At 38.1% G+C, this 24778-nt stretch overlaps 1 protein-coding gene across 2 annotated transcripts in view; it reads left to right on the top strand.

Annotated features, from left to right (window-relative positions):
* The window catches only part of LOC306858446 (LIM domain only protein 3), a 44182-nt gene that overhangs the window by 9940 nt on the left and 9464 nt on the right, over nucleotides 1–24778 (top strand). For both annotated transcript variants that reach the window (XM_079399004.1, XM_079399003.1), the window contains exon 3: nucleotides 22118–22243. In XM_079399004.1, the coding sequence (XP_079255130.1) occupies nucleotides 22118–22243 (126 nt within the window). The remainder of the gene's footprint in view (nucleotides 1–22117; nucleotides 22244–24778) is intronic.

The raw sequence follows: 24778 nt of genomic DNA, 5'->3' as shown, positions 1-24778 counted from the left end.
GTTGTTTGGTTTTAAAACATTAAGACTCTTCATGAGCATCCCGTGTTACTTTTGTTGCCTGCGCCATCTCTAGCTGACAAATTTCTAGGCCCTGGGGGACGTGTTTGCAAGGTCGGCTTTTGAAAACACTCTGCACCCTACATAAAGCTGTTTTCTCTGGGTGCACCTGTGCTGCAATTGTTTTTTCCCTCATCTGTCTGTTAAAAGAATGGCTTTTTCTTAAAGCTAATGAAAGACTTAATATTTTTTGTCATTTGTCATTATGTCTTTGTGACATGAAACAAATATTTTTGTTTTATATATTTATTGTATATTCCTGTTTTAAAGTCTTATTGTGGTTATTGCATGATTTTTTCCATCTCCTGTTCATCTGTTGATGACTTTGAAAAAGCTAGACAGCCCAATTAGTCAAGAAAACAATTCTCCATTATGTGGGAAGGTGATTCATAACATTTCCATGAACCTTTTTAAATCAACATCACAATTTTTGATTAAAATTGGAATTAATGTCTGAGGGAAAATGTATAATTTAGGTGCTTTGCCTGGTCACGACATCCATAATAATTAAAAAAATTATTAGCAAAGTTTTGTTTAAAAAGTTTTATACATCAACTTTTAATGTCAAAACCATTGCAGACTTCTGTCGATACTTACTGGAAAGTTTGGTTTAACCCGCCATCAATTTCAGACAACAAGACTGTGCGGCCTTATGACCTCTGATTTCAAAAGAGGAAATATTGATGACTTGAAGGAGGTAAATCCTTGTAGAGAGGTGCTCCAATAGGAGTGGCCCTTAGTGTTGCGGGATCACAGGCACTTGAGGTGTGGATTCAGCGGGTGTGCCGTTTCTCTCAGCCGTGGATAACGCTCGGTCTCAACGGCACTCGTTACAACAGACCAGTCAGCGTGTACAAAAGGGCTTCTTCCCGGTGAAGATTTTAATGGTGTTGCGGCTCTGGACACTTTACCTCCTTATCCCCCTCGTCTCATTAGACAGCCCCTCACCGTCTTCTGTTCCTTTGTGCTGAGCTTCGGTCTTTGATACTGCGATTGAAACCTTGTGATAACCAGTTTTCATGCAGGCCAGGTTATTGTTGTTGTTTGTTTGGTCCTAAAAGCCCTGTATGGTGTTCTTTCATCTGTGGAAAATGTGGAGAAATTTAGAAGAATGTACAAGTTGCCTTTTTCCATGCAATTACTAAACACAACTTGAGATTTGTTGCTTTTACGTCCATCTCAAGCATGAAAGTTCCTGTCAGATTCCTTTTTGTTGAACTATTCCTTTATTATTTGCTTTAAAAATTGGGATGCTTTTAAACTTATCCACATTGATGAGATTAATGCACATTTTAATTAAAATGTACTTTTCAAACACCTACAGTATGTAGGCTCCTGGGAGTTTGTGAAAATAACAGAACGTAGTCACAAGCTACCATAAATCTACTACAACTACAATAATGACCCACGAAAGTTAGTAAGTAAGAATTTCAATGTCTTTTTACGCACTTGCCCACTGTTTGTTTTATTTGTTCCCCATGGCGTTCTGTATGATTCATGCCCCTGGAGGATGCACAGCGAGCCTCTAAACAGCAGCGGCCGCTCCATCGCCACAAGGTGAACTATTCCCTGCTACGCGTTATTATTAATAACTGCCAGCCAGAGGGGGTCACCCATGACAACTCCTTGAAAAGAACCCAGGGCAAGGCAACTAGGCCGCAGCTGGGCACCTTGTAAAACAATACCCCCTCCCCGCTTCCCCAGAGGATGAGTGCTTAAGGCAGGAATAATGCATGGGAGCGATTGGGGAGTAGGGCACCGCCATGTTTCCAGCCATGAAAAATTAAGATGTCACCACCTGGCACTGTTAAGCATACCTTTTGCCAGAGCACGAAGCCATCTATTAGAACAGGACAGAGCAAAGACAGCGTTTGAATGTCTTCCTTCCCACCTCCACCTACAGACACACTTGATTCCATCCCACCTCCACCTACAGACACACCTCCTCCCCTCACCCCACCTGATTTTGAGGCGTAAACTAAAAAAAAAAAAAAAAAGTTCACACAAAAATAAAAAAACGCATGATTTTCTTATTACTTAAATTAAAATGTATTAATTTAAATGCACTGTGTCTATACAACATTTAAAAATATATTATATAATACAAAACGTAATTATAATATTACATTATTAATTATATATTATATATAATGATATATTGATTATAATATTACCTCCACTTCTGTTGCATGGAAAACAATTTAAATGTATTAATTTATTGTGTCTATACAACATTTAACAATATAAAATATAATATAATAGAAATATTTTTATTTATTTATATTTATACATTTATAGATAGATAGATAGATAGATAGATAGATAGATAGATAGATAGATAGATAGATAGATAGATAGATAGATAGATAGATAGATAGATAGATAGATAGATAGATAGATAGATAGATGATAGATAGATATCCACTTCTGCTGTAATAAATTAACATTTATTCATTTAAATGTAGTGTCTATACAGCATGTAACAATATATAATACAATATATAATTCTAAAATATCATTTATATTTATTATAGATATAAAATAATAACAAAATACACCATCCACTTCTGTTGCATAGAAAACAAATTATTTAAATATATTAATTTAAATGTACTGTTTATACAACATTTAACAATTATTATTTTTTTTTTTTATTTTACCTTTATTTTACCAGGAAATAATCCCATTGAGATTCAGAATCTCTTTTTCAAGGGAGTCCTGGCCAAGACAGCAGAATAATAGTTCCATATTAACATATACATTAAAAACAAAAACAAAAAACATTTAACAGAAAAAAATATATATATATAATATAATATAATGCTTATTCAGGGCTTGACATTAAGCCTTCTCATGTGGTTGTCCTTCGGACAAGTAAATTTGTCATTTACTTGTCCATATAAAAGTTACTTGCTCGGAGAGAGAATTATTATTTTTTTTTAATTGAGTTATAAATATAATTATTTAACACATTTAGTTTATTTAGTTAGATTTTTCGTTTTAAATCAAATAATGAAAAAAATAATAAAGTGTGATAATACTGTTGTATTTTAAAATAAAAAGGGAGTATTAATTACAAATACAATTATTTTATTTTAAACTTAAAAATTAAATGCTAATATTTACTTCTTTATATATTCATTTTCAAACTTAAATTACATTTTTTTTAATTAGAGTTCAGTTTAATCAGACAATTAGTATAATAAGACATTTAGGCTGTTACCAAACTAATGAAATCAGTATCAACAAAATTCATCTTTGCAATGCAGAGGAGACACAGAAACTGCATCTGAAGTGGAATAGATATATTTACCCACTGTTTAATGCAGCTCTGAGGGACATGGAATGCTTTAATCTGCAGTTACAAATGAATAAATAAAGTTTTGATTCATAAAACGTTGAATACTGATATTGGAAATTATTTAAAAAAAAATGTTTAAATTAAAAACCACCAGTAGGTGGCATCAAGTCACTGTTAATAAGCGATTCATTGCGACTGAACCGAATCATTTAAACGGTTGATTCATTCAGGAACAAAACACCATTGTTGTTCAGAGATGCAGAACAATGCTGTGACTGTGTTTGGAACTATTTTTGTTGGTGAAACAGAGCAAAAACAGGAAACATGGTGTCTAAAACGCAAGTCTCTTAATGTTAACTTCTTGTTTATTGAACTGTTATAAAATCACATTTGTAATCATGATGGTTTTTGGAGCAAAAAAAAAAACGCGCTCAATCTTCGTGTGAAACTATATGGAATTATATAAATATATACATTTTCTTCTCCCATATCTTGAATTTTCTGATCATTCTTCATGCATTGTAATACTGAATCATGCAGTGAAAGAACGCACTCGCACGTGCGCTAGTCTAACCTGGACGACTTTACGTAATGTATGCGTGCACTCTGTGTGTTTTGATTCTTGTAGTACACTCGATAAAACAATGAAATGATCGCAAACGATATATATAATAACACCCCTATAACAAAGGCTATATCATAAATAAAGGCAGTTATTATTAGGGGCCAAGCACCGAAGGTGCTTAGGCACCTATTGTTATTGTTAGATTTCCTATTATTATTATTCTTCTTCCGCCGCAAATGAATGGCAGCCCATAGACCCGATTGCGGGAAAGTTGTAAAATTTGGCACACTCATAGATGATACTGTAAATAGTAACCACACCAAATTTGGAGTCTCTAAATCAAACTCTCTAGTGCCACCACTTGTCCAAAAATTCAATTTTGACCTAATAACCTTTGAACCGTAAGCCACAAAATGAAAATTATTTTTTCCTCTGAATACTTGGCTCAAGCCGAGTCGAATGAAGTCCAAAATTAAAAAATCGTAAGGTTTAGTTTTTTCGCTATCTTCAATTGTTCGTAAAACCTACTTTGTCGAACTCGTCCTAGACGATTTGTCCGATTCTGACCAAAATTAGCTCAGATCATCTACAGACCATGGAGGCCAAAAGTTATGGAAATCAAATCGATTCGTCCAAGTGTTCTCGAATACCACACTAACGAATTTCCCGAAAAGCATGCAAAATTAGATCTGAAGCTATATCTCCGCAAGGGTTTGGCATATTGACACAAAACTTGTTGAGTGTTATAATAAGCATGACCTGAGGCTACTGGCAGTGTTTCGGCACTGTGCCACCTAGTGGTCAGGAGATATGAAAAATGCATATTTTTGCTTATAAGATTCGATGGATCATGCCAAGTCCAACCATGTCCAATTTTCACATGTCAGTCATTTTGGGCGTCGGCCATGTTGCATTTTGTTGTAAAATGCTCTATTTTACGAACGCATTGACATATTGTTACGAAACTTGGTATGCTTCTTCGGCACCATGCCCTGATGGTACTCAAAACGTTTGGAGGCAGCGCCACCTTGTGGTCAAAAGTTATAATGAAATTTCTAAAAGTGCTAATAACGTTGGCTTATATTATCCTATTGTAATAAAACTCATATTGATTGATTCCTTGGTTAATGCCGAGAACATCGATACCAATTTTGCTATAATTGGATGAACTTCTTGTCCGCCATTTTGATTCATGTCTAAAACCTACTTTTTCGAACTCCTCCTAGACCGTTAGTCCAATTTTCACCAAATTTGACTCGGATCATCTTCAGACCATGCTGACAAAAAGTTATGGATTTTGTGTCGATATACGAAACAGTTATCGTTTAGCGCGTCAATGAATTTGCTGGTAAGATGCCAAACTGCATCTAAGGCTGTATCTCAGCGAAACTTTGACATATTCACACCAAAATTTGTATGTGACATTGTAACCTCACACTGACCACGCCACATCAGATTGGTATCAGCGCCCCCTATTGGTCAAGAGTAATAAGCCATTCATTAATGATTAATAATGAAGTTTACAAAAATGCTAATAACGTTTGATTGCATTAGCCTATCATAATGAAACTGGTCTCAAATTATTCCTTGGGTCATGCTGACAACACACATACCAATCATGTCATAGTAAGTCGAACTTCCTGTCCGCCATTTTGATTTCTGTTGAAAACCTACTTTTTCAAACTCCTCCTAGACCTTTGGTCTGATTTTCACCAAAATCGAAGCATATCATCTTCAGACCAAGCTGACAAAAGTTATGGATTTTGTGTTGATAGACAAAACCGTTTTCACATACCACAACAACGAATTTGAGACATGATGCCAAAGTGGCTATATCTCTGCAATGCTTTGGCATATTGACACCAAATTCTGTGTGTGCCATTGTCACCTCACACAGAACACACCACATCAATTTGATTACGGTGCCACCTATTGGTCAAAGGTGAAAAGTCATTCAATCTTATTACTAGTAGTTTTAAATGATTTTTCAGCCATTTGGACTACAATAATCTTAAAATGGCTTCAATTACTAATTTCTGCAGTTGGTCTGATGCTCCTTGCTATGCTTAGCTGGTTTTCACATACCACAATAACGAATTTGAGGCATGATGCCAAAATGACACTTGAGGCCGTATCTCTACAATGCTTTGGCATATTGACACCAAACTGTGTCTGTGCCATTGTCACGTCACACAGAACACATCACATCAATTTGATGACGGTGCCACCTCTTGGTCAACAGCGAAAAGTGATTCAATCATATTACTGGTAGTTTTAAGTGATTTTTCACACATTTGGACTGCAATAATCTTAAAATGCCTTCAGTTACTAATTTCTGCAGTTGTTCTGATGCTCCGTGCTATGCTTAGCTGATGTGCTTGGCCCCGTCATTGCTGCTTGCAGCTATATTTGTTTTTGGTATTGACTTTTTCAAGTCACTTGTCCGATTGGGCAAGTAAATTTGTCTTTCATTTGCCCGACCATAACATTCACTTGTCCCGGACAAGCGTTAATGTCAAGCCCTGTTATTACTATAATATAATTTAACGCATTGTAAAACATTTTTTAAATTTTATGAAAAATTCCAATGAATAGGTGAGCTACAGTGCATTAACCTGTAGCTCAAGGGATATGTCAAATTAATTTAGCTCTGCACAGTTTTTTTGTCTTTGCAGAAACTCGCTCTTTGTAAAATAGCAGATGTTGTCATTCTCTGCATAGCTGCATTGCTGTGGTCAGAGCAATTCCAAATAAGTGTTCCTCCAATCTCCCTATACCACCTCTAATCCAACAAGTTTCCATTAAAATGAATGTTATAACTGAAACAGGGCGCCGAAGATGTGTGTGGGAGGGTAGTGACAGCAATTTATTTGTGCTCACCTCCTCTCCCGTGCACTCTCACTTTGAATGCATTACAAATCCTGCTTTAATTTTCTCCACTGTACCAAATAGACATCCAGCTACATCACTCCAATCTCTCCAAATGAAATTGGTTTTGGAGGGGTCAGAGTTCAGCGCACTGGTCTGTGTTATGATTTCCATCTAATCTGGGAGAGGACTATAAAGACCTAATCCGCCCTACCTTTTCCAGGCAATGCTGCACTCTTGAGCCTGCGTATGGGAACCTTGTAATAAGCTGAGAGAGGAAGGAGGGGAAAGAGGGATGACTGTTTTTCAAGTCCTATTTGTTTTGTGGATTTATAGGAAGCAAAATGTTGGATGGCTTCAACTGTGCCACAAGTAGACAGACTCCATGAGGCCAAGGCTAGATTAAATGTCAACTTTGACCCTGCTTGCTGATCGGAAAGGGCCACCCAGGGGCTTCAGATGGGTTTGATTTGGTCCAGAGCAGGAATAGGAACCCCTGTGGATTTATTGCTGTGGACTGCCACCGTTTCCCTGCGAAACATCAAAAGCGCGAGCCCTTTCACTGAAGTTAAATGTCCACCGTGTGCTTCTTTTATTGCTTTGTACCGCTAAATGTGGTTTTATTTTAATGTTTCGCTTCACTGGAGTTTTTTATTAGAGTTGTTGTATTACTGTATATCTCAACTTGCACCTGCCAAATTAACATGTTTACTTTGTTCCAAGAGTGAAATTGGCCGGACAGTCGTGCACAAGATGGACGATCACAAAACATTAGACAAATAGCTTTGAAATACTATGTGTTTGCAGAAAGCCATTATTTCGTATTCACGGTAGCAGGTGATACCGTGTAGGACTGTTACAGCTAAAATGGTCGGCCGTGGAAAAACACCTTGCTAACACACATGCTCTTAAAACACAACTACCTGCTGAGTGTGATATTATCTGTTATTGTAACGCTGGAGGAACTGTTTCTCCTCTGCTTACAGTACCTGCACATTCAGCTGTATCGATTTCTCGCTTTTTCTTTGTGTATGCCTACAGTTCTGTAAGATTTGAACAGAATAGAAACAGAGAAATCACAGCTTTCATAACAGGCCTCAATCCGTTATTATAGTAGTTAAGTAGAAGAAAAAGATTCTTACACAAAGTTTCCACCGGATGAACGAGTACATTTGCACCTAAATACTTTCTTACCCTTATTTTACCCAGTCTATTTAAGTCCCTGAAGCAGTTGAACAAGGTTATATTAGGCTTGAATAAACTATTACCTTATGGGGCTTCATTTTTGATGAGATGACTTTCCTGAAATAGTTGTCGTGATACATCTCGTTGTCGAAAGCACTTCCACAGGCATTACGACCATATGGGTGCTTCATTTTTCCCTGCGCTCTTGACGTTACATTAATTTTCAGAAACTGTAGCCATCGCTTTGTGCCAAAATTAAATCCTGCACCTGCTGACTGGACTCAACGGGACGATCGTTCCTGTACCCTGAACTTAACTTTCTCCAGAAGACAATTATGTGGATTTCTTTTTCCTCCGCTCCCAACCATTTGATATCCTTGCTCCTTAAAGATTAACCTTTATGCCGTTAATAAACGCTCTATATTGACATCAAAGGAACGGGGAAAGTGGCGCAACGCCGTCTGGGAAGAGGTCCGGGAGCTTCCTGAAAGAACCCAGGCCTGGGCTCTCCTAAGCAAGAAACTGTAATCTGGATTGAGCGTATGGAATTTACCGCTCGTCTTTGTCTTTTTAATTAAACTTGAGCACAGTTTGGAGGCTATTTGACCTTTGTCAGCCCTCTCTTTGTGAGGACTGCCATAGGTAATTTCCATGCATATATTACCTCATTTGAGCTCTTCTCTGCTTCTAGTGTGTCCATGATCCACTGGGATTTACAGATTAAGTGGAGGTGCGGCTGGAGAATATCGGCCACGTATTATACCTGCTGTTGAGGGGAAATCTTTGAAGATCATGTATATCATTTTAGGGAGGTCTGACTGAGCATTAGCAAGCAAAAGATGTGTGCATTTAGAAGAGTTTATTAGGTCTGTACGGTGTGTAACTGTCTTTCTAATATTCAATTTTAATTTGTTCAGTTCAGTGTTCTTTTACAAAAAGAATCATTGCCTGGCACAGCTGTGGCTGGGGATGTGGTGCCACTGCATCCTTGGCTGGCATCTCTTCTCTCCCGGCATGCGAGAGTGTGATAACCAACCTTGTCGCTTGACACGCCGAGATATGCAAGCTCCTCTGCCGCCCCCAGAGCTTTGGCAGACACCGATCGGCTTTTGTTTCTGGGTTGTGCGCTTGGAAGCCATCCGCCATATTGGCTCAAAACACAGCCATTTGAAAACCTTGCGGCTCATTCTCCAACCTCCTAGTTCAATCCCTCCAAAACCAACTCCTCTTTTACCTATGAAAAAGCAACAGTCCCAGTCCAGCAAACAAGAGAGGAATGAATTCCCTGCCCTGAGAGGGAGGCCGAAAAAATAAACCCTACTTCTCTGAAGCATCGCCTTGCATGGCCTGGTAGCTTTTAAACTATTCATGGGGAATTGTGCAGAGTAACAAAGACAGTCAGTGTTATTGTAGGATCAGACGCATGTACAAAGTTATTTTGGCTGGTGCTTTGCTGTTAGGTGTAAACCCGATTTGGTCTGCATCGCAATCTCATAAAACCTACACCTCCAGTTTACGGTTTTCTCCTCAAGTGCAAGTGGCGTACTCTGTAAATCCGCAAGCTCTTTTTTAAAATCCCAGCTGTTTGACTGAGAAGCACATCGAAGATCTCACACTTATTGTTTAAGGCATTCTCACTCCTCGCCTTCGCACTTTCTGAACATTCAATTATTTAGTACAGCTTTGTGGGTCCCTGGTCCAAGCAAGTTCCCTCTCTCCAGACCTGTCCACTATGCTTACACCTTTAGACGGAATGCATCAGTCCTTTTTACAGTGATAAGTTTGCAAAGACCACAATGCCTCTCAGTACCCAACTTGAACATCAATCGCTGTCTCTCTCACATGCAAGTTTAACAACCAAACAGAACAAAGCACCTCAGCACCAACTTAAACCTCGGACCTTCTCTGAAATGCTAGCTTTAGGGCTCTGTATGTGTTACCCTCTCCCACTCTGGAATACCTTGCCGTCTTCGCCTACGTATGACTGGCAGGTCTACGGACCTCCACAAGGCAGTCAACTCCGCTTGCCGACAGTTACAATGCAGTTCGCGAGGACAGGCTTGGCCTCAGACCCTCAGTTGCACAACCTTAGTAATGAGCCTTTTATGGAGATAAAGAAGGGGGAGGATTGCAGCAGATTCTTTCATGGTAGTCAGGAAGTGGTGGGGGTTTAGTGGAGAAACCTCCAGATGGTGATTGGTCCATGTCAGCCCCACTTACAGGGGCTTGATTTGGATAGGGAGCGAAGTGCAGCGAGCCCCCTGCGCTCAACCCCTGAGCGACTTCTCAATTAGTGTGCTGCCTAGCGGAACTGTGAGACGCCGCTGGATGCTCCTCACCTCAGCCCCTCAGCTCCAGGCACACAGCATCTGCCAAAATATCTCATATGATCACATGGTCAGGCTTATTTTGCTGTGGATATTACATCAATACACATGCTTTTATCGAGAGCAGCAGACCAAAGCATAACCTGACTGAAAAGTGCAGCAGGCACACAATTTTTTTTGGTATTGGTAAATACCTGACGAGCACTGCTTGCAAGACATTAAATGGTTTCTCTTCTCAAAATTATTTGATTATTCTGACTATAATCAGAATGCATTTTTTCTCAATGTTAATGGTGTGGGTGAAACCAGTCAGACCCAGTTGCTCAACTGTGCTTGTGTAAAATGAGATGTAAATGCAGCCGTTTTAACACCCCGATTTATTCATGAGAGAGCCAAAAGAAAGAGAAGAATGCAAATGAGGCGCTCAGGTTTGCCCTTGAACCGGACACATCCACAAACAAGTCCATCTCACCAAAAGAATTAACAACTTTATTAAATCATCTGATATAGTCCTTGTGTAAGTGTGGTGGATAACTATTTCAACATTACTGCTCTAGAGAAGCTGTCAACCTTACCTGAATCTTCCTATTACAAAGATCTTTAAATCTATTTTTTTTCTCAGATAATTTTCCCTCTTCTTTTCTTTCACTTCCTTTTTTCTTTTCTCTCCTTCCTCCTTTATAACACCCTTATAATATAATCAATGCATTCCTAAAATCACAAGCAGCCTCTTCACTACATATACTGGGTACTAGATGCATATAAATAGAGGGAAAAGGGTGCTGCTGCCACATTGAATTTGCTGAATCACAACACTTTTCCATCTACTTTTAATCTCTAAATGCTAAAGAGGCAAAGTGGGCCAACCTCTGTACAAGTCAGCCCTATGTTTTCTCAGCCTAGCTCTCCTCTGCACTAGCCACGCGTGTCCTGATCAATCGCACACACCGGTTTGTTCCTTTATGGCAGCTCTGCCTGAGAGAGTGTCGAGCTGTTGTCCTGTGACTACTAGCACTCTGTGCACATTGCATGTTAAACACTATCACTGACTGGCTATTTAAGACAGAAAAAGAACAGAACTGCAGAGTCTGTTGTTCTTTTTTTTTAATTGTTGTATAGCATCGACCAATTCAGAGTAAACAAAGTCACAAGAACTAATGTTATACTCTACAGTGAGATGATACGCTCACACAGACAAAAAAGAAAAAGGAACATTATGGGCAAAGCAGACTGTTGTAACATTGCTAAGCATCTTCCCTCCAATCAAAGTTACTGCGGCATCCCTCCACACTATCCGTTCCAGATATTTGGATTTGATCAGACCCATGGCCTTTGTAAGCTCTCATTTAAAAAAAAAAAAAAGCAGTCTGCTCTTGGCCTGTTCATTAGAGATCTCTCCATTGTCAGGCTTGGATAGCAAGATCATTTGCACTGATTCGCTTCTCTCTACCACCAATCTGCATAAAAAAGAAGCATCACACCACGGGAAGTGTAGGTGCTGCTGTCCGTAACGCATTACTCTGATACCCATATGTCCCTGGCACAAAGCGACAGAGGGTTTTGATACTGAGAGGAGTGCGTATAATTAATTTGATTTTGAAAAGAGGGAGGTGGGTGGAGAGAGCGGGGTGCCGGTTAATGTATTGATCAAGAGTTCATTTGGCTTTATCTTCATTCTACTAATTACTTTACTCTGAATAATATCAAGGTGGTTTTCATTTTAACTGCCACTGGGAATTCCTGGGAGAAAAAAAAATACATCCAATCTATTTTATCAGTGATTAAAACATTTCAATCATTGGGTCCACAAAAACACCCCTCAAGCTCAATGTGGGGCAGCATTCAGGATTCTGTCTAATTAAAATCCTACATTAAATATTTCTTAATTATCTTTTTCAGTAAAAGAAAGGAAAGGAAAATTAATCAGGTTGGTTTTGAAGACCTTTCCACAGATGGGATCTGCAAATCTAGCACTACAACAATATGGCGCTATTGGTTTTCTCCTTTCCTACAGTCGAAACTCTACATAGTTAAAAATTACATTGTTTTACACATCATTTATTTAAAAACTTGATTATTCAGTCGTCTTTGCTTTGTTACTTATATAATTAAATTATATAAATTAATAATTTCTCTGGCCAGACAGCTGAATTCAAAAAGGGATCAAAATAAATGGATGCACATTCAGTATAGTAATAGCATGTCCATCCATCATCAACAACATAAAATCTTTTCAAACTCAGTAAAGCTTGTACAGTTCAAGACAACTTAAGAAACATTTTATTGAATCATTTGTTGCTTCACTTGTACTGACAGACTAGAAGCTTGCAGCATATGCAGGAAAAATACATGAACAAGTTTCAAAATAAAAACCTATACAAAAATAAACTGATGCAATTAAATCTAAATATCTATAAACATGTATTTTAGACACAGTCAGCGTCAAATAACCTGAAATCCTTTTTCTGAAATTCTGCACTGATACGTAATACCAGCTTTTTTCTTTAGGACTGAATATTTCTCAAACACAGCAAACCTCTGCATACAAGTGATAGAAACTCTACCCATTATTTTAATACTAAATATTATAGATTTAGGAATCATTACTGGATAAAAACCAAGCTGTTCATTGTCAGTTAACAGCAGCAATTCTTTGCCATGGTTTTAGCAAATGCATATATTTGCTTTGATCCAAAGCAAATTAATAAGTCACAAATGTACTGTGCATGCATGTAATACACATGACTATATGTTTATGTAATGTCAAATTAAATCTCATTATATTCTTTGGCTGAAATACAAACAGAGTCTGAGTGTCCAGTTTCTGGCTGCAAACGAGTGATTTTGATCCTTCAATAAGGCCCAAGATGTTTTTCCTTTCATCTCATTCTCCCTTTCTCACAGTTTCTCGTGTCTTGTGACATTTCAAACAGCGGCTCGAAGCAGGAGGCCTCCATATTACGAACAAATTCTCATCTGAGGAACAGATGGTTTAAGTCTTGCGTCCTTAGTAAATAAATTAAGAGATAAAGCTACAGAACAAAGAAATCCAGCGTCCCCTCTCGCCTCTATTTTGTGTTAAATGAGATGGCGTGGAGATGTTAAAAGCTCTGAAGGCGTCCTGTAATTGCTATGTTGTGCTTGGAAAAAAGCTTTGCCACCATTAACCTCTCCTCAATACAATTCACTTCACATGTCTGGCAATTACGTGGCCAATAATGCTCCATTCTTGCAAATGTGTGTGTTCTTGACTTCCTGTAATTAAATTGGGCTTTTCGCATGTAATCTGAAATCGTGGAGAGGTCAAAATGGGCACTTGTAATCACCATCGATCGAAACTGAAGTAGAGGTGCAAATACTTAATCCTCTATTTTTCTTCCGTGCTAAATTGTCCTGATGGAAAGGTCAGGGATTCAGCTAAGGGATCAGGGGTAGGACGGTATTATTTTCTCCCTCTTTTCAATCATTGGCAGAAAATGAGTTCTGCAAAAACATACAACAAACACTAATTTTTGACAGCTCTTTCAACTTCTTAAGAGCGAAGAGCATCTCTTTTTTTTTTAAACAGACACCATCTCTCAAGTAGATTATGATTTAGAGTATCGAAAAGTTGTTTTGCTCCCTCTCTAAAATGACATTCGCTCCCAGGTGATGTATACTTCCAAGCATTTCATGTAGCCATAACTATCATTCACCAAAGGCCACATACGCTGCAATGCATCTTTCCAGCATTTTCTATGAAGTTATACCTTTAGAATGATACATTTAATGTGCCGACACCTACACAATGCCCTAACGCGACAGCTCAACACGTTTATTCAGCGATGCCATAAACAACCGTAGGACGTTCTTTCAGCAACGCTTTTCTCTATTAACAAAGCAGCAGAATAAGGTTGTCAGCCCTGGTTTAAAGTGCTAAATGCACGAGTTCTCAAACAGTTTGGTTATTAACAAAAGTGACTGCCTGAAATTGTTAGGTAAATCAGAAAAGATTGGTTAGCATGTGCATTGAGAGCAGCTTTTTGAATATTATTATTCCAGTTGTTAATTGTTATGGAAGTTGGCATCTTTAATAATTAGTAGGCTATTGCAGGAACAGAAAAGGTACTTGACTTTAGTTATTTGATCATACAGACAGAATTTTGTTTTGCTTCTGACTTGCCAGTTGCCACTTGCCAGTTGTCAGTTGTTATGGAAGTTGGCATCTTCAACAATTAGTTATTATAGTGCTTGAATTGAGTTATTTGTTCATAAATACAGTATTCAATTAACTTCTGATTGCTATTTTATATACAAGACAATTGGAAAGTCCTGTTTGTAAGTATGGTTGTCAATCCTAAACACTGACTGTGTGAACGCAACCTCTGCATCAGCCGCCATTTTGTTTGCATTCAAGAACGTAAAGCTCACAACGGCAGCATTTCCATTCAGGCTAAACGGTTTCGAGATCAGTCGCCTGGACACATTATGTTTTTGGATGGTCCCCTCCAGTTGAGATTAGCTTAATTAGCTGTGAAGAGCAATGACTCGTGGGACTGCGCATGTTTGGTGCAGATAATTGCAGGGCTAGCGTGGTACACCCCGGTGCCCAGCTTGCACCTGCAGGTGGGTTGGCACTGAGAAGTGCCTATCAAAGTGCACATCTGGGCCCTGCGGGGGTTGAAAACTTTCATTACACCCCTCTTCAAAATACCCCTCCGAATACCCGCACACCCCTGCCAGATTTTCTTGCTGAAAAGCCCTCTAAAGCTTTTGGACGGTTTTTGTATGGCGAGGGCATAATTATTTTGCGTTTCGCTGTGATTTTCACTTGAAAGAGGCTTTGCACCTTTCATCTCGGCTGTTTATTGAATACACAGATGCGTGAAAATATTTGACCACCATTGTTTTTCGGGAGTCCATTAAATTTGGCGTTTTATCTCCTGATAAAAGTCTCTACGTTATTATCTCATAATAGTGTTTTCTCGAGTCTTAGAGAGCTGTTTACAGTAATTACCCTGTTGAGGCAGTAACTTTCGATGTCAGAAAACAATTACCCTTTACTTTCAGGAAGAATTTCTGTGCTCGATCTCACACCCAGGTTGTAAAAACCATCTCCACTGCACTTTTACCGAGGTGAGAGAGGGAAAGAGACAGAGTGAAGGGCCTAATGAGTGAATGATGTTCATGTGATGCTCATGAGTTTTAAACACGCACATGGTCTTTTCTGGGTAATTATCACGGGTCTCTGCCTCAGCCTAAGCAGGCTGACAGGTCAGTGGAGAGCTGTTCTATCTGCCCTGCAGTGGAAAGCTGAGAGGCCCATAATTCATCATTAGGATATCAGAGTCCAGGTGCAGATTAGAACTGATTGAGCCAGCAGCCAGGCAAAGTCAAGGCACTCAAGGAGGAAAATCTTATCCCACAGACAATTCCCAGGTCACGCCCGCTGTAATTGAAATAATTTTGCCCCAAGAGTTGTTTAATCTTCGAAAATCACACGTGTAGGCGCTAGACTGAAGAAAGTACACCTTTGACAGCATCTGCCAACTGATCCCTCCTGCTTTTTGTATAAGGTTGGGCGATTTTTCTTTTCAATCCAAATAGTATCAAAACTGAAAGCTTAAGTAGAACATTCTGCGATATCTGAGGATAAAATGGGTAATTGCAACTATTTAACTTTAAAAATCATAATCAAATAGGCCAAAACGTCAGATTATCGGACTCTTTTTTTTATTTTGCCTTTATTAACAACAATTATAGGGCATAATCAATCATTTGGAAACCGCAAGAAATATCTTTTTGGACTTTTTTGCCTTTTACTCCATATGTACTAGCTTTTCAGGTAATCTGTATGCTAGTATTTTGAAAACTTTTTCTCTTCATCAAATTCATCTTTCTCGTCAGGATAATAATTCTGATGACTCATTCTACACTACAGAGATTTTTGTCCAATCAGATTCTCTGTAGAATGAGAATGCCCCTCCCCCAATAACAACTGAAACTGACTGGCAAGTAGCGAATCATGATTGACTGTCAAAAGGCCAAGAAGTTCCTTTTTTAATAGGAAACACATCTAGGACAGAAAACTGTGCTAATCAAGCAATTTAACAGGATCTTCTATTGTTTTAAGTTATATCAAACATTAAAAAAAAAATCCTATAAAAAAGTCACAATAATAAAGGAAAATAAATTCAGATGATGCTTCTTTTTGCTGCTAGGTAAGTTTTTTTCCCCCTCATTTATGCTACACATGCATTTGTATGCTAATAAATAATAAAATCACTCAAGATCCCAAACACTTACAGTCGATATTTGTATGCGAGGATTGATCCTTTCTACAGCATCAATAATGCAAGCATCAATATTTAAAGCTATAACCTGACTTTTTTAGGCTCTCCAGCCCCAACTCACTGCACCCCAAACATTGACGTTAAAGTTAGCACCAATGCTAACAGCAGACACAGCGGTGCACGGTAGCAGCGAGAGAGCCTGCTGCTCGAGACGCAACAAATCATTTGTCTGTTATTAACCCTGAGACTGTAATTATGCAGATTGCCATAGATTTTCCCTGGGTGCCAAGAAGTGAGATCCAGGGGTTGCTCTCAGCGTGGCAGGCGGACGCGAAAACGGCCGCGCATTACTGAACTTGCCACATTCATCACTGTGACTGATGACACAGGCGGCCGGTCCCCGGGTCCCGGTGGTTAATGTAGTGGGTAATTAACTGTCATTTGCCTGGTAATAGGCCGATGATCAATGGTTTGTGAGGAAACAAATTCTAATTCGGCAGCTGATGAATGCATGCTGAGGCTAGAGCGATTGAAGTCGTGGGGGTGGCGGCTAGAGAGAGGAGCAAGATGGAGACAGGGAGGCACTGTCAGAATTTCAAATGCTTCTGGAGGTGGCAGTATTATCATTCTTTCTCTTTTCCCCAGAAAAAGAGGTACAGAAAGGAGAAAGTAATACTTAATTTGTTGCCCTTGATGTTCAGAAAAAACCCAAACAAATGAAGCGAAAAGAATACGGGCCTGACGTTTCAGATAAACGTTATGTTTTGCTTTTCTCAAAATCACATTATTATTTTTTTTTTTAACCTTTACAGGGCCCAGGACCCAGACTTTCAGCTAGAAATCCGAGAATAAAAAAAGCTATATTTTCTCCATTATAAATTTAACCTACTAATGTTGTACAGAATTTAGACAATGATTCAATTCAAGAGCATCAGAATGACAGGAAATAGAATTGAACTGTAACTGAATTAGAATTCCAAGAAATTCCAAGACAAATGAAGTGTTCTTGCACACTTACTCACAGAAGTTAATGTATTAAACTAAATATGAATTTACATAGGTGGAATTTCATACCTCATTCAAATGCATGTCTTCGAAGCTTTCCAAAACAATTTAAAATGTGGTAACAGTTTATTTTACAGTGTCCTTGTTACATGTTACATATATTTACTATAGTAGTAACAGTAAAATTTCAAACTTTAAAAACTTTCAAGCAACTTACCCTAAACCAATCCTTAACCCTATAATGTAGTTCACTATTATTACTCAGTACTTAACTTTATAATTAGACTGTAACAAGGACACCTTAAAAAAAGTGTAACCTTTACTTCTACTTCCTGACATTCAAACTCGAATTGCAATTCTGCATCATGTTTGCTACCTCAATTAATAATAAATTTAATTCAGGAACTGAATTAAAATATAAAAGACATTCTCAATTCAGTTGTGAATGGTGCAGAACGCTGATTACTACACTGAATCATTACATCGAAAATTAGAAATTAGTTAATAGTTAGAAATTAAATGAAAATTTAATTATCTTCTCCATGGACCACTGGTTGAACAGCCTGAGTTTAAAAGGTCCCAAAATGACACAGTTTGGACCATAACCGTTTGTCTCGTTTCTTTGTCTTATCTGAATCACTTGCATATTAGAGTCCCAGAGGGGCCTCGTTTGATAGGGTGTAATTTACAAGGATTTTGTTGAGCTGGATGAGAATATTGGTGACATTGCTCATGCATTTTCCATTGGGGCACTGCCTAATTATTACAGTAAAGCTGCACGCTTGAGCCTCGCTTCTGCGACCACTAGGATAAAGCCTTGTGGAATAATTTAATTGGTGTCTGTTTTCCTCTCATCAAATAAGTGCCATTCAACTGTGAAAAGCCACTGTGCACCTCCAACACCTTTTGTGTCCAATCAGGTGGTACTGATTGCGCATTCTCTTTTAACTTATGAATCCGAGCCGCCATAAATTTTAATTTCACGCTGCCTCTTCAGCCTGCTAAAATATACATGCTATTTTGGCAGCCTTTATGTCGAAGGGAGTTTGATTTCCTCTATAACACGCAGCCACTGACCATTGACTGAAAACCGGACTGAGCGATAAACTCAGTTGAACCGTGGTATGTTTTCTTTACCCTACGCAACATAAATGGGAAGACCGGGCTGCATTTGTCTCCGGACTCTCAGGTTTTTCTCTTGCAGACTGCATTTAGAGAACATGCACCTCCAAATTCATTACAAGCCAAGCACGCTTAATTTGCCACCTCCCTTGAGAGCTATTAGCGTCTGCGGCATCAAACTGGCAGACCGGTGAAAGACAAGTGGCAGGTAGGGTTTCATCCGTCTTATCGCCCCTCCCCTTTTCCTGTTGGGCTGAGAAATAGAGCTCTCTGAGAGTCTCTTGTACGGAGGGACGTTGTTCCCTACTTTCAACATCAGTGGGTCTTTTAATATATGTGGAGGTTCACCACTAGTGGTCAATATACAGTAGGTCTATTATAGATATTTTATGTAAATATTTCATTGTATATATTTTATAAAGTTTGGGATCAATGTTTTAAGAAATTAATACTTTTATTCAGAAAGGACGCTTTAATTTTACCAAAAGTAACAGAACATTATTTATATTATATTACATTATAATACAAATAATTCTACAAATAAGAGCCGTTTCTTGAGCATCAAATCAGAATATTGAATGATTCAGAATGATTTCTGAAGGATCATGTGGCACTGAAAACTGGAGTAATGGCCGCTGAACATTTATTAAAAAAAATAAAATAATTTATTAAAATAGAAAAGAGTGTTTTAATTTGTAATATTTTACAATATTACTGCTTTTACTATATTTTTAATCAAAAATGTTTATAATTGAAGGATGACTCAAATTTTCTTTGCTAATCAACAGTATGTAAATAGAGCTGAACTTGTATCAAACCTTTTTTAATCTAGTGTTTAATACAAGATGTACAGTGGTCAGATGCGTAAATATTCTGGCTTACAAAACCATTTCAGTCAATTCTCAAGACTCTCCCTTTTTACACAATCTAACTCAGCTCAAAACTCAAAAATGAAGGAGTATATTAATGTGCTGTGTGAAAATATGAGCCGAGACTAAATCTGTCAGTTTCGAAACAAGGGAATAGTTCAAATCAGCAGTCAAAATGAAGCTGCAAAAAAAATTCCCCAAAGACCACATTGTACATCAAGATACTCCACTTACATCTAGTTTCTGATGGATCACAATCCATTACATAGAAAAAATACAGTCAGTTCTTTAAATAAAAACACATCTATTGATTTCTCAGTGCAGCGCATGTAATACACAGCTAGATTCTCGGGTGAGCGCAGTCGTCTTCACTCAATGCTTTGTGTGTTTGCAAAGCACAGACCTCTGTCCTCAAATGCTCAAAGCAAAAAGGCATGACTGTCCAATTCCAGGAAAGGTATTGGTTACTTTAAATTTGCACGAGATGAGACGTTTTGAGCTCACAGCTCGCTAGAGTGGCAAACCCAATACTAGTTTGATTCAACCTGATGACAAAAAGATCTTGAAGCATCATTTTTTCATATGAATATCGTCTATCATTCATCAACTGAAATCCAGCGCGTGCATTAATGCGACTTTTCTTTTCAGAACTTGCATTAATTCAACAATTATTTTCCTTATATAAGCGAGTTATCGTACAGTGAATCTATCATCCTTTTTATATTTACATTTAGATCTTTGATATATATAATTGCAAGATGTGAGTGGAAGAAAATATGCCTCATCATTTCATCTCTTTCATGCTGAGGCCTTCTGGCTATGCACTTTTTCCTGAAAGTAGTGGAGACGTGATATCGCGAACGTGTCTATATTTAGACAGCTCAAAGAAAAAGGCATAATTCCTTTAATTAAATCGGCACCAATCCACAGGACGAACTCTCGTTTTCTTTCTCCTCTTACCTGGAAAGCTATTGGAGATATCCTTCATCGTCTCAAGGTGTGTTGACAGTAGCCTTTAATTTTGTAGGTATTCATGAGAGTACAATCTATCTGCTCGGCTCTTTTTTATTTGCCTGTGGGAAACATAGTTTCTGAAGGTTAATAAACAACCCTGCATATCCCAGGCCCCGAGATCATTTATCAGATTGCGATCTCTTACAGAGCTGGAGAGTGGCATACAGTTTTATCATTTTAACAACGACGGCTAAAAGTGCCCGAAGAAGTCCGCCTAATAGGTTATTTTGTTATATGATTTCGTTATCAGATATTTCTTTTCCCCCTTCCCCCCTTTACTCGGTCTAGGTCGTGGTGGAGTAACAGCCATGAATCCCTAATGAATCCTCTTTGTAATGTCCCGCGAGCGGGCTGGAAAATAATAGGCTCGTCCCTGGGCAGTGGCTCTCGTCCGGGCAGTGGGAGAAACCTCACCCGGCCCGGACATCTCTATGATGGTCACATTGCACTCCACTTATGTGCTTTTGTCCAGTGCACAGTCTTTTTCAACCTTAAATATGGTTTAAAAAAAATGGGGGAAATATTGAGGTACGCTTGATATCGGTACTGTTTTTTGGATCTGTTCACAAGTTCTTTGTTCAGTTTGATTCATGTTGTTCAGCTATATAGTCCATTCATGGACATTTCAGCTATATAGTCCATTTTGCGTTCATATTTAATACATTTCATATCAATTCAAATACGTTTCTCAGGTAATGCAATACAGGAAACTTTCTGACAAAAATATTAATTTAAAAAATGAATAGCAAACAGTTGCAGATATTATAATCAGTCTTGAGTAAAACACTAATAATTTACATGATATGATAAACTTGTGTAATAAACTCCCATAAATGGGAATGGAAAAAAAGATTATTCATTTAAGGACAGACTCATAGGAGTAATTTTTTTGTGAATCAGACTACATTGGTTATTTTTAAGTTTTTGATTCACTAAAAAGAACCAGTTCATTAGAGTCATTTGTTTGTGATCTGGACTACACTGGTTGATCAGTATGTTTTTGATTCAGTTTTAGGAACCGGTCAAAAGAGTCATTTGTTTGTGAACCTGACTACACAGTTTTTGATTCACTAAAAATAACTAGTTCATAGGAGTCATCTGTTTGCGCATCCAACTACACTGTTTGCGCTGTATGTTTTTGATTCAATAGAAATAACCGGTTTATGAGAGATTACACTGGTGGTTTTGTATGTTTTTGACTTACTAAAAAAAATAGAGTTCATAAGAGTGAACTATACTAAGCAGATTGCTCTTTATATTTTAATTATTCACTATTATTCACTAATTCACTAGAAAGAAATTTTAGATTTTCTTAAAAGAACCGGTTCATTAAAGCCATTTGTGAAATGTATTACAATGGTTGTTTTATATATCTTTGATTCACTATAAATTGAATCAAATTAACCTTATGAACTATGGTTCATAAGATTAATTTGTTCATGAATCACCCCTACAGTCCCATTTCAATCTATATGATATGGTTGACCCAATGGTTCTGACTCTAAAACTTCACATCTTTTTCAATCTATCAGGTTGTTCGGTGTGACGGGGAACTGTGCGGCTTGCAGTAAACTCATCCCAGCATTCGAGATGGTCATGAGAGCCAAGGAGAACGTCTATCACCTGGACTGCTTTGCCTGCCAGCTGTGTAACCAGAGGTTAGTCAAGTCATATTCAGTTTTTCAACATTTCGAAGTATTTAAACATATGTATCTCTGTGCAGATGTGCTGAGCCTTTTAAAACTAAAAGGCTGTCTTGAATCCAAAGCATCTTACAGTACATTTACTACAAGGATGGTCCCACTTAACCCCTCTATCGTGTCTTACTCAAGGGCAAAATGGTGATAGGGAATCCCAGCAACTCTCCGGTTCATGAATCAAACCTTCTGGGTTTTGAAAAATGACCTTCAGATTAAAGCCCACCACCCTACCAACGAAAGACGGTTTGAGCAGATGTTTTCTTATCCAAATTACATCAGTGTGTTTACTACAAGTACAGTCTCCCTAGAGCAAGAAGTAGATTGCTCAAGGGCAAAACAGTGATATAGGGGATAATGCACATGAATCGCCCTTCAGGGGTTTGAACCAGCAACCTTTGAATTGCTGGCACAGTAATATTCATGTATTGAACCACCATCATTCACAATTCCTTGTGATTCTTACCAATATCTCTGAACCACAAACCCACATATGTAACAATCACCCTACCACAAAAGACTGCCATTTAATAGACATGTTCGTATACAAAGTGGTTTATAGTACATCTCACCCTCAAGCATCATGCCTTGCACAGTGATTATCAGGAACAAAATATCCCTCAAAATCATGAACTGCCCCTTCTGGGGTTTAAACAAATGACTTTCGACAGTGACAACCACTGCTGATCAAGTTAGGCTTGAAAAGTAAACAAGTATTTCTATTACATTTGAAACAAGAATCGTCCTGAATCATCTTTTCATGTCAAAAGGAATTGTTTTTTTCTGTGGTTCACTATCAAAAACAGCGGTGTAACACTTAAATATTCTGTGGCTTGTGGTTTTCTTCATTACTTTGGGCAAATTGTGTTATTTGTCCTCATTCAGTCTAAGAAGAAGAGGCCATTTGTCTTAGAACGTGGCCAAATAAAGAAGAAACCTCATGCACGGCTGTTCATTAGATACCTGCTTCATACAAACACACAGGTGCCAGAGAGCAGTACACATGAGAGGGACAGATTGCAGGATCCGGTTACGCTCAATTAACACTGGGTTATTGTCTTGCCACTTCACTTGACTGCACGAACCACGCTCACCTAATCTAAGAAGTCAGCTAATCTTCATCAGCAGAGTCACAGACAGGTCTACCTGCCGGCCCGGCATTACAGCCCATTTAGAGGCAGGCAAATCTTTCTTTTTACATTAGGCCAACCGATCAACTGTGAGTCTGCTTTACACGCTCTGACGAGGCCTCTATGCATCTTTCATTCGCCCATCACAATTTCACCGGTGTTCACCACAAGATTTATAGCACAGAGCCGGTGCTAATTGCCCATATCTCAGACTGTAGATTGAATTTCCTGTCAGTTTATTGACATTTTTGGATGTTTTGGTGGAGAGATGGATGAACATAGGTGTCCTTCGCAACAAACTCACATTCAGGAGTCCTAAAAAGTATTTGGCTTCTTACACCATGCTTAAAAAATGTATTGCATTACATAAAAAATATAAAATTAGATCCAATATACTCTGTTCAAAGTTTGGGGTCAGTAAGAATTTTTGAAAAGAATACTTTTTTATTCTACAAGGACGTATTCAATTGATTAAAAGTGACAGCATTTATACTGCTACAAAAGATTTCTATTCAAATAAATGCTCACATAAACCTTTTTATTAATACAAAAATCCATTAAAATGTTTCATGGTTTCCACAAAAATATTAATTAGCACAATGGTTTTAAACATTGATCTTATGAAATATTTCTTGAGCACCAAATCAATATATTATAATGATTTCTGAAGGGTCATGTGACACTGAAGACTGGAGTAATGAGTGCTGAAAATTCAGCTTTGCATCACAGGAATAAATTACATGTTGTTTAAATAAATATAAATAGATTTAAATACAAAACAAATACAAGTCATTTTAAATTGTAATATTTTACAATAAAACTTTTGGACTTGAGAAGAACTGATTTCCCACACACCTTGGAACAAGTTGGTTAAAAGTAATTGCAAAAAAAGGTCATCGTTTATTTGATGCCACTTTGGTTTCTAATTAACCAATTAGTTTTCTAATGCACTGAAATTCATATATGTAGCTTGTACACTCTAGTCTCGCATATAACCAGATCTTCAGACTGATGGAAGAAGGTCTTGGAACCTTGGCTGCTTAGAATGGCCAAAGCCCACCCAAGAGGCCTTATGACTGACAGGTAAAACAACCAATCACATTTCGTTTTGTGCCGTGTCATGTTTAGGGGCGTGGAAATGTGAGCCACAATAACAGGCCAGTGTGTAAAACTCTTGGACATATTTTAAAGATTCTATGCTGCGAACTTTAAAATTTTCACATACTTTTGAAAATCCAGCGTTTAGTTGATCCTGTTAAGTGCTTATCATCACAGTTTTAAACAGGACAGACTTTTAACTCCATGAGGGGGTTTGGCATCATGGCATCTTAAAGAACGTGACACACACGTCTCCCAGAAATCCTGT

This window comes from Barbus barbus (genome assembly GCF_936440315.1).
Source record: "Barbus barbus genome assembly, chromosome: 39".
Taxonomy (NCBI): Eukaryota; Metazoa; Chordata; class Actinopteri; order Cypriniformes; family Cyprinidae; genus Barbus; species Barbus barbus.
The sequence above is the reverse complement of the archived record's forward strand: the minus strand, read 5'-3'. Positions and strand labels throughout refer to the sequence as shown.